The 11143-nt window shown below is 35.7% G+C and overlaps 1 protein-coding gene across 2 annotated transcripts in view; it reads left to right on the top strand.

Moving 5' to 3' along the window:
- Window positions 1–6445: 6445 nt before the first annotated feature.
- Window positions 6446–11143, top strand: part of LOC140146169 (neuronal acetylcholine receptor subunit alpha-2-like) — a 29747-nt gene continuing 25049 nt past the window's right edge. The window contains exons 1-2 of one of the 2 annotated variants that reach the window (XM_072167932.1): window positions 6446–6721; window positions 9781–9926. In XM_072167932.1, coding sequence (XP_072024033.1) covers window positions 6616–6721; window positions 9781–9926 — 252 coding nt within the window. In that variant the 5' untranslated portion in view covers window positions 6446–6615. The remainder of the gene's footprint in view (window positions 6722–9780; window positions 9927–11143) is intronic. The other variant, XM_072167934.1, reaches the window with a different exon arrangement.

Here is an 11143-nt window from a genome sequence, read left to right as displayed (position 1 = left end):
AAATCAAGGAATACTCCTTTACTTGCATTTGCTGTGTCAACTCTTGAGGGCGCTCCTCCCTAAATAATGCAATAAATACGTTCCATGCAAAAAAGATGTTTAAAAGAAAGTATCTGATTACCCCTTTAATCCTCCCTTTAAGAGGTTAACCCCCTTAACCCACCATAACACCCTTAATCCATACTGACACATCGTAATAATGTTTAATGTCTAAGGTCCGTATGCACAAAAGAGTTAGACCAGGTCTAAAGTTAGACCTGGTTTAAGTGGAATTTAGTTCCATCCGGAATGGTCCTTTACTCTTCTTTCCTTCCTAGAGTAGCTAGCAAATTCTAAAGATTTAAATGCAAATTTCAAAAATAATACAAAATAACTTGGGCAAATGTAAAGAAAATGTCCTTTCTCCTGGGACTAAATTCCACTTAGACCAGGTCTAACTTTAGACCCGGTCTAACTCTTTTGTGCATACGGATCAAAGGGGCTAAGGGCTATCAGTATACCGACTACAAAATGTAAAAAATATATATTAAAAATCGAAGAATACCCCTTTAATTGCATTTGCTGTGTAAACGCTTGAGTGCACTCATCCGTAAATGATGCAATAAACATGTTCCATGCAAAAACAAATAAATTAAAAACCTGATTACCCCTTTCATCCCGAAAAGGAGTGTCCCTTCAAGCGTTTAACCTCTTAACCCCATTGTACGTCTTGACGTATATTTGAAGCCGTTATCATTGCAAATACAGTTAGCTACCAAAATGCTACCTATTGCGCTACACTATGTTAATAGGTCGTACCTATTTTGCTTTTTAAAGCATATGAACTTTGACCTCTGGGGTTGCGGCTAGCATAGTATACTTCTAGGGTCATGGGCCATCATTATATCAAGTATGAACCCTGGGGGCGCTTTAGTTCTTGAGCTAGACCTGTTTGAAATTTTACACATATTGTCCCCTGTAGCCCATGACCTTTGACCTCTGGGGTCAGGACCCACTAGGAAATTTTGGGGGTCACGGGTCATCATTATACCAAGTATGAGCCCTGAGGCTACTTTAGTTCTTGAGCTAGACGAGTGCAAAGGGGTGGTCTTGAGAAGATGAAGAAGAAGGCGAAGAAGGAGACGACTAAACACAACAAATACAATATCTATGCCCCGTTGCACGGGCATAGGTGGTCTTAGTGAATCTAGCTTAAACATGTTAAAGGGGGGTAACCCTATCGGTTTAGGATATGAATTCTCTTCAAACTTACACACAATGTCAAATATTGTCCCCTTTATCAATCTATGTGAGAAAACGGGAACAATTTCAGCATAAATGTGAATAATTAGCATAATTAGCAAGCCAATACACTGGTACGCGTGCATTGCATTCTGGTCAGGCATCCCGAAACAACGGCCGAGCGCATGTCCCGGTGGAAACAGGAAGTGTTCGCCTTGGCACTGAAAACCGGCTCGCCCTGTACACTTTTATACCCTCTATTCATACTGATTAATCTTAAAAAACATTACATATCACTGCGCTCATTATCATTCTTGACAAGATAGCCCATGCTGTATTTACTTCGCTTAATTATTTCTTTATTTTTAGCTATATGATGTGCATTTTCACATATTTATGATTTTTCTTTGTTTTATTTTTTAACTAATTTTTAATGGGGAGGTGCTCTCATAATTTTTTTCATATTCCTCGTATCATGCTTGACAATATAGGTCATGTTTCCTTATTTATTTCGCCTCTTATGTATTTCTTTATTTTTGTTTTTTGTTTTATATCATTATAGCGCCATCTATAGTTTGACATTAGGGGGCCTATTTGATGCATTTTTGCGGACGAATTGGTACTGGGGTGAAGTCTTCCGAATCTATTCCGATTTCATTCTATGACTACCCAAAACTCCCGTGTCGTGTAAAATGCGAACAACTGGTAACCTGTAAAACCGCTGTGTTTCATGATTTCTCCGGAAATACATCGACTTGGAGCGTCAAATTTCAGGATAGTAATGAGAAAAATAGTATCTATTATGTGATACCAAAACCTCATCAACAATGAAAAAAATCGGGGGATGATGCTGTCGATCAGGTTACGGACCTTTAAAGAGCATATTTATTGCAAAAACAAGTTTAACTCGTTGCAATTTGTATGCGTATTTCTCCTGCAGAAATTGTGTTGGTAATGTTCGGCCTCGTACGTATCCTTCCCCCGTTCGAAGCGAAATTAATTTTCAAGGCAGCGGGCTGAATGACGTATGTAAATGAAGCGGACACTATAGGGGAGAGTGGGGTAATCCCGCACATCTTTTCATTTAAGCCTATTACTACACATTAAAACAACGTAAGATAGAATAAACCATACCAATATCAAGAGTGATTACCCGCCGTTCCCCTATGTTCACGATAACATAATGGCCTAGAGCTCTTTTCATGTTCATTCATGCATAGATCATTTTTTTATTTTTTAGTCCAAATATTTCTCATGATGTTGATATGAATTTTAATGTCACAATTTACTAATTATATATTAAGCGGCTGATTCTATCCATATGTTTAAAAACCATTAAATTTGTAATACTTGATTAGCGTTTTTTTCTGAGAACAACAACAGTATACGTTCTGTGCATTGAGAGTGTTTAGAATCTATTATTTCAAAGCGGGCACATTTCATTTCATGACGTCAACTTTTTTCTAGGTCAAATCTGTCTCGTTCGAAGGAACTCACCGCTTACAGTTGATTTTTGCGGAATATCAATTTTAAACATCTTATTTTATCAAAAAAGGAGCCATTTTCATTGTCCTCAAAATATTAACTTGCCAATGATATGATGTTGTCCGAGCAATATATATGCCCTTTAAAGGTGCCATATTTTGGGACGCAAGTGAAAAAAAAACTACATGCATTTCTGTATATGGATACACAGACTACGTAATACTAATCAGTGTTGTAGTCGAGACCGGCCTATCCGAGACCAAGACCGAGACCGAGACCAGGCAGTCCCAGACCGAGACCAAGACCGAGGCCGGCTGGTCCGAGACCGAGACCAAGACCGAGACCGGCAGGTCCGAGACCAAGACCGAGACCGAGACCGGGCTTGAAAGTAATATCATTAATGAATGATAACGGTGACTGGTATATGATGGGCCATACAATCCATTTTTAGTGTTAACTTTTTAAGCAAGGATACCAAAATTCAATTTTTTTTATTTGGATCCAAAACAAGATAAATAAGGCGATTAAAATGACCCATTAGTAACATTAGCTAACATTGCAATAATAATAGGCTATTGGGCCCAAAAGCTATAAAAGAATGCATTCAAAAAGCTCTATGATACAATGCTTCTTTGATCACGGTGCCTTAATTTGCATATGGCGTCATCTGCTATAGGCTGCCATATGTCTAAGTATGGAATTTGAAAAAAGATCCTCCCGCCCAAAAATGTCACTTTTTAAAGAAATAATAAATGCAATGCACTAGTTGTTCATGTAATTTATTTCGATACAATCTCTCAGCAAACACCAGGTGTTTGAAACGTTAAAGAACATTTTCCCAAAAAGTTGCATAACGCTTTAATAACTTTGGCCCGATGTGGATTTTATGAAAGATTTTAAAATAATAATTATCAAAAATATTATAAAAATGTTGTCAAACGTTAATGTTAAACTTTAAAATAACAGTAGGCCCATTATGTACAACAAAATCGGAAACGTTGTTGTAAAATATTATGAAAACTGTACATTTTAACATTATCTGGTAACCTTTGTGAATCCTTTCATGTTGCCACTTTTTGGTACGTATAGAAAAAGATTTTTGGGCAAATGCACCAATGAAATTGTTTAAAGTAGATTTTAACGGAACTGGATTCTGCATAGGGATTGAGATAGAGTTTGTTATATGAATTTATGTTTTGAACAATTACTAATTGGACCTAATTAAAAAAAATGAGTAGATGTAAGATTGAAAATGTTAATTGAGGATTTAGTAAAATCTTTAATGATTCAATTGATGAAAACTGTCTGAGCAGAATTGCTGCCAGGTAACCAGAATAGTGCTATTTTGCCGGTCTCGAAGCCGGTCTCGGACCGAGACCTCGAGACCAGGAGGCCCGAGACCGAGACCAAGACCGAGACCAGCAGGTCCCGAGACCGAGACCAAGACCAGGCTTAGCTGGTCTCGAGACCGGTCTCGAGACCGAGGCCGGTCTCGAGACCTACAACACTGATACTAATTTCAACATACATTTAGCAGTGATGTAGTATTTGAGTTATCTTGAAACATCAATTGGATCTCAAATTTTATCCAAAATTTGTGGACTAAAATTAATTGTCAATTTTCCAAAAATCCACACATCCACCAGATAATCCGCCAATAGCTTAGGGGCTGTGCAATAATTATGAGCCCTGAGCGGAGGGTAAAATTGGGGGGAGGGCAAGACATTTTTGGCCAGCCGAGAGGGGGGCAAGCAATTTTTGGCAAGTCGAGACGGGGGCAATCGATTTTTGGCACACATTCATGAAGGCTTGGGAAAACAGTACGGAAACGCTTTAATAAGTGTTTGTGAACGGTCCCTATGAGCCCTTAAAAAGTACACCGAATTCAGAAGATAATAGTCTTCGCTTGATAACCCCTGAGGGTGGAAATTGAACAAGGGCAACAGGTCATCAAGTTCCCAGCATGAGCCGCGTGTGTAGATTTAACTTGAACATTTTGAATAACATGCAGACGGGACATGAGTCGCTACCACAAGGTTGCAAAAATTTAGCAACTTTAAATTTCACATAATTTGAAATTTTGGTATACTATATAAAATATTGCTTTAACATATGAAAGGAAAACTTTTATTTTCTTTTTATCAGGCACAATTTATTTACAGAATATATTGGCGATTTTTGAGAAACATTTGGGTGAAATATGTGACTTATCATGGTAAAACCAGATCAAGTCGTCAGGATAGTTTTGAAAATATCGATCATTAAAACATGGCTAAAAATAAGAGAAAACATAATATTATCAAGAAAAAAGTTATATTTTTCATGCAACAAATCAAATAATAGTATACTTGACCTGGCACGTAAAACATCCAGCAATGTCCATACATTGAGAATACTTAAGGGATCTGGAATGAGCGTTTCGACAGTATTTTTTTGTGGGACATAAGAGCACATCAGACATATCAAATTGCATTCTGAATACGAAGAATGTCTTTCTGATATCAAATAATTTTCATTTTTTGAAATTCACGATATAGTACAAATTTTATGACAAATTATTAAAATTTGATATTTTTCACATTTTGATATATCCCAGCAAACACAAAACGTTTTCGACATCATTCGCAAAATGTTATAAAAGGTTGTCAGAAAACGTTTAAATGTCGGGTTATATAAAGGGTATATTAAGAGTATAAAACGTTTTCACAAGCTTAAAAAACATTTTTTGATAATCTACTGCTCAGCATACAAATATGTTTTACAGAAAACGTTTAAATGTCGGGTTATATAAAGGGTATAAAACGTTTTAATAACATTCCAAAAACATTCTTGAAAACTTGATACAAAACATTCTAAACAGAATGTTATTTTGGGGTTGAAAAATATTTTGCGAAAAATGTTTGCCCAAAATATTTTCAATAACGTTTTAAAAACATTTTCATGACCTTTATATAACCCGACATTTAAATGTTATTAAAAGGTTTTGAAAACAACATTTTAAGAACATTTCTGTCTTTGCTGGGTTCAAATATTTTAACATAATGTTATTTAAGTATTGACACAATATTTGGCAAAAATGTTTGCAAAAATAGTTTACAATAACATTTTTGAAAACATTTAAAAATATTGTTGTAGTGTGTTTTCATACAAAGCGTTTTAAAACGTTATCATGACCTTTATATAACCCGACATTTTAATGTTATTAAAACGTTTTTACCTAAACCAAAAGCCAAAATATAACTTATCTAAAACGTTTTTAAAACGTTTTTGTGTTTGCTGGGATAACAGGCCTCGAAATAAATTTTATAATTCTAATGACATATTCTTAAAGTGTATGTAGCTGGGAGGAAAAACCGATGCTCAATTGAAAATTGTGACCTTTCATATTGAAGATATGGATTTTTTCCCCAAAAAGACCTATTTGTTTTGGTGTTTTGGGAAAACAAATTCATATCTTCAATACGAAAGGTCAAAATTTTCAATTGATCGTCAGCTTTTCATCCCACCTACATACACTTTAAGTATAAATCTTCAGATTTACTTCGAGTACTGTTAAATATCAATTTGCCATAAAATGTGTATTACATTGCGAATTTCAAAAAATCAAAATTATTTGATATCATCAGGACATTCTTCGTATTCAGAATGCAATTCGATATGTCTGATGTGCTCTAATGTCCCACAATAAATACTGTCCAAACGTTCATACCCCACCCCTTAAATGTGAAACATTAGATTTGACAAATTTTGTCTGGTTTTGCCGTGAGTGGTAATAGGGAACATATTGCCCCTATAGCGACATGTAATGATATAGAGACTCGAACACGCAAACATCATTATTGCTTCACTACACGTTCATTTGTGAATGATCTTCTTGTTGTTTGTTGCGGGAAAAAAGACTAGACAAGAATGGCAAAGTGGCGGAAAGGTTTGATACAACTAATATGCAGCCTTCTGAGCTTGTTGGTATTTACTATCCCGTCCGAGGCAGCAAATGGACCGAGAGGTGTGGCAGGTATGTTATTAGGCATATCACCCCAAAAATAAGCGCAGCAGAAACACGTTATTTAATGTTTCTACATGAATGAGCTTTATTAAAGTATCAAAAAACAAAAAACGGAATTGAAATTGGTCAATGCATTGTGATGTAGTGTCAATTTTAAGATGCTCATAAATGGAATTAAAACTTGCCACAAATGGCTATAATGACAAAATTGGGTTTATTTGGACCCTTCCTTGAAAAAGCAGCGTTAATTTAAGTATCACAGGTTAAATGCCTATCTTTCCGTACTTCGTTAAAGAAAACAAAATTTAAAAATCTATCATTGAATAATTATAATAAATTAACCAAATATACTATTTTAGCTATTTCAGCCAATCTGCAGACAAATTAAAGGTGAAAAAATGACTAAGTTCAGCTAATTAATATGCAAAATTGATGCCAATAGAAAACCGTACATGATATCAGGGTGCGGTTTTTTTGCACACATATGTATACAAAGTTATTTCAATTGATAACAAAAAATACACAAAAAGTAATTAATTATGCAAATTATCTAATTACAGCTAATTATGTATTCATGATATTATTATGTAAATTAGGCATGAGTAATTTTGGGTTTTTTCAATATTTAATGAAAGTCTATTCATTCACCATAAATTTGTCAAATATGAACCTGTTATGATGTTGAATAAAGAAACTGTAGTTAATTACTTAAATATAATACAAAAAAATACATTTTGACGATGTCTGGAACAGAATTTTCATTTTTTTTCTGTAAACATGGTATGTGTCACCATTGCTCAAAGCTAAATCCGAAAAGTAAAAATAAAAATTCATTTGCAATGAGACTTTAAATTAACATTTTGTTATCTGGATTAACATGGGAAGACAAATGGTAAAAAGAACAGCCATTCTACTGTATCGCGTATACAAAAATCGTATGGCCTTGGACACACACAATGGCTTAGAGCTATTGTGGTTTGGAAAATTACTCCCTAAAAATGTCTTTGATGTTTTGTTTTTAATTAGTTTTACTCAAGGCAAGGGAAGTGTTTCATTCGTTGTCGACGGAAATAATTTACATGCTAAGAAAGATTAATATTTCAGCTAAATGGTGGTAGGTCCCTTTATTTCAATAGGCCTATATTTACTGATTTATGAACGATCTTCAAAAATCCATAAAAACAGGCAGTAGCTCTTAAACAAAACAATATTTAATTTTTGCGAACCCGATGGTAGCCTCGGAAAATCTTCACACACCATATATTAAAAATTCAAACATTTTGGATAAATGAAACATGAGGAAATTCATTTGTTGACATAGATGTTTTCTAAAATTGGTCAACTTTGAAGCGCGCGCTTTTCAATTCACTGTTATGCTTGCATGCACAGTGTGGCAGAATTATTGTGCAGCCACTGTGACATACCTAATGTTATACTCAAACACTTTTGTGTACTCAGGTTCCAGTCCTGGGTTTTAGTGTGAAGAGGCACGCCGCGAAGCGGCCTTATAGCGCACAGCGCGAAGAAGAACTCATTTGGGGATTGTAATGTCAGCGAGGGCCTGTCACGGTGTCCTCGGTATTGAACAAATGCAAAATACAAAATACAAAATAAACACATTTTTTAAAACTTGCTTGAGTCGTTAATCTTAGCTCTAATGGGCTGTTCAATAATTATAAGCCCCCCCCCAGGTACAATTTCCAAAAGGCCCGCAAAAAACGCTTGTCCCCTCTCTCGGTCTGCCAAAATTCTTCCCCCCTTGCGCATGCCAAATTTTTGTTTTTGGGATCCCAATTTACAAACCTTAAATGGTCTAGATACATGTTGCGAGCGTAGCGAGCAGGAGAATTTGCATATTTAAGCGTTTCCGTACTATTTTCCTAAGGTTTTTAAAGCGTTTTATTTAAAAGGCACCCCATGAAAATATGCCAAAAATTGCTTGCCCCCTCCCACCGGCTTGCCAAACATTGCTTGCCTCCCCCTTTCGGCTCGCCAAAATTTCATGCCCCCTCCCCCAAATTTTTCCCCTAGCCCAGAGCTCATAATATTATTGCACAGCCACTAAGTGCGCATATCCAAGATACAGGGTGTCCACCGTGTCCCTGAAAGAACTGTAACGTCGGGAACTGCTTTTTTTGGGGGGTACTTTAAGGGATGGGGTATGAACGTTTGGACAGTATTTATTGTGGGACATTGGAGCACATCAGACATCGAATTCCATTCTGAATATTAAGAAGAATGTCCTTCTGATATCAAATAATTTTGATTTTTTGAAATTCGCAATGTAATACACATTTTATGACAAATCATTAAAAATTGATATTTTTGATATTTAACAGTACTCGAAGTAAATCTGATGATTTATACTTAAAGTGTATGTAGGTGGGATGAAAAGCCGACGATCAATTGAAAATTTTGACCTTTCACAAAAAAAATTAGGTCTTTTTGGGAAAAAATCCATATCTTCAATATGAAAGGTCAAAATTTTCAATTGTTCGGCTTTTCCTCCCAGCTACATACACTTTAAGAATACATCATTATATTTATACAATTTACTTCGAGGACTGTTATATATCAAAAATGTGAAAAATATCAAATTTTTATAATTGTATTATATCGTGAATTTCAAAAAATGTAAATTATTTGATATCAGAAGGACATTCTTCGTATTCATTCGATATGTCTGATGTGCTCTCATGCAAAAAATACTGTCAAAACGCTCATTCCAGATCCCTTAACGCATACACCAAATGTAACTAAATATTTGATGATGTTGAGGGACATATCAGCTATCACATACTTTTTGAATTTTAACAATTGACCGCTCCGTTTTTGAAATAAATATTTTTTTACGAAACTCCCTCATTTTCAAGCCTTTCCACGGAGTCAATATCTATCAATGACAAAAGAGGCGTCATCTCAGTGCTGCTGATGATTAGGCCATCTGAATTTTTAATCTTAATAGTTCGCCTCAAAGCCCTTCCTTAGGTAAATACCTAAATTTACAGAATACTTATCACTGCTTAATCTAAAAACCATTAAAACATATTCAAATGTTTATTTTTCAGATACACCAAATACGACTTTTACGCCACAACACAATACACGACTTTTCTCTGACCTTTTCGTCACTTACCATAAGGAAGTCACACCAAGGCATGATATGGCTACCTCTGTACAAGTGGGGCTCTCTTTGGTCTCATTCGATTTCATAGTAAGAAAAAAGAATAGTATTACTTATAAAGATACGAATTGATGTTTCTACAATCATTTCATAAATTATACACTATGGACCACAATGGCCTCATTCCAATGGCATAGTTCAATAACCTCAACAACCATAGTTGACCTGAAGTTACAGAGTATGAGTTTTTGTACCCAAATTTTCAAAGGTCATTCAATTGAATGTACATATGTATTGAGGTTAAAGAGCTGTGCCCTGATAGATGAGCATGTTATGGATCCTAGTGATACGAATGTCCAATATTTTTGAGTAGTGGATGCCGTCGCAGCCCGTATCCATTACGATAAAGTCAGAAGGTGATTTAAGCACTTCCCACCACGCCACTGTGTTGACTTGCGGTTAGCACAGCTGTGTGAGTGAACATGACACCACTGCTCGCACATTGCATTGACGGGCATGGTTAAATTTGAATTTGGACTGATATATTTACAATAAAAACGCATTCAAAATGCTAGTCGATTTCACATTTTATGTTACCTACAGAAGGTGTGAATTATCCTTTATGCATACATCACTTTTGTTCTGAAATCGACCAAGTAATAAGGACACACAGGCACAATTCTTAAACAACATCTTTTGCACAGAATTCAATGGGATTTGAAAAGTAAAGTGGCAGTTGAAACTCTAGTGATAACACGTTTGCAGTGCATGACGGGGCTTCCTTAAATCATCCTCTGCGATAAAGTATTGGACATTCCTATGACGCGATAGCATTTAGTAAAAGCGAGAACACCAATCTTTTGTCTAATTCTTGGCATATTCAGTTTAAATACTTTGCATTGTTTTTACTGTGTACCCTGACGTGATAGTTTAGTTTATAGCTATTGTTCCCATGCACCCAGATTATGTATTTTTCTAACCTCTTTTTTCGTAATCCTTAATGTCCCTAGTACACAAATTTTGTTGTTCCCAAAATAAAATTCTGTCCCATGGGTGGGGGGAACCCCACTATGACTGCTCATATTCATAAGTACCAGACTTGAGTCCTGTTTATCTGGGATAGTCTAGTGTAGCTTAGTGGTTAGATCGTTGGACACACAATGCAAAAATCTTGCCAGTCCCCCACAGGCAGGTATGTCCGGAGGTTTTTCTCTGGTTTATCTGCCGTCTTCACTATGGATGTCACCACGTTCGTCGCTGTCGCTTCCCACGCTCGATTGAAGTATGAAATGAAAGTGGCATTTTTA

This window comes from Amphiura filiformis, chromosome 2, assembly GCF_039555335.1.
Source record: "Amphiura filiformis chromosome 2, Afil_fr2py, whole genome shotgun sequence".
Classification (NCBI taxonomy): domain Eukaryota; kingdom Metazoa; phylum Echinodermata; class Ophiuroidea; order Amphilepidida; family Amphiuridae; genus Amphiura; species Amphiura filiformis.
This window is presented reverse-complemented; position numbering and strand designations above follow the sequence as displayed.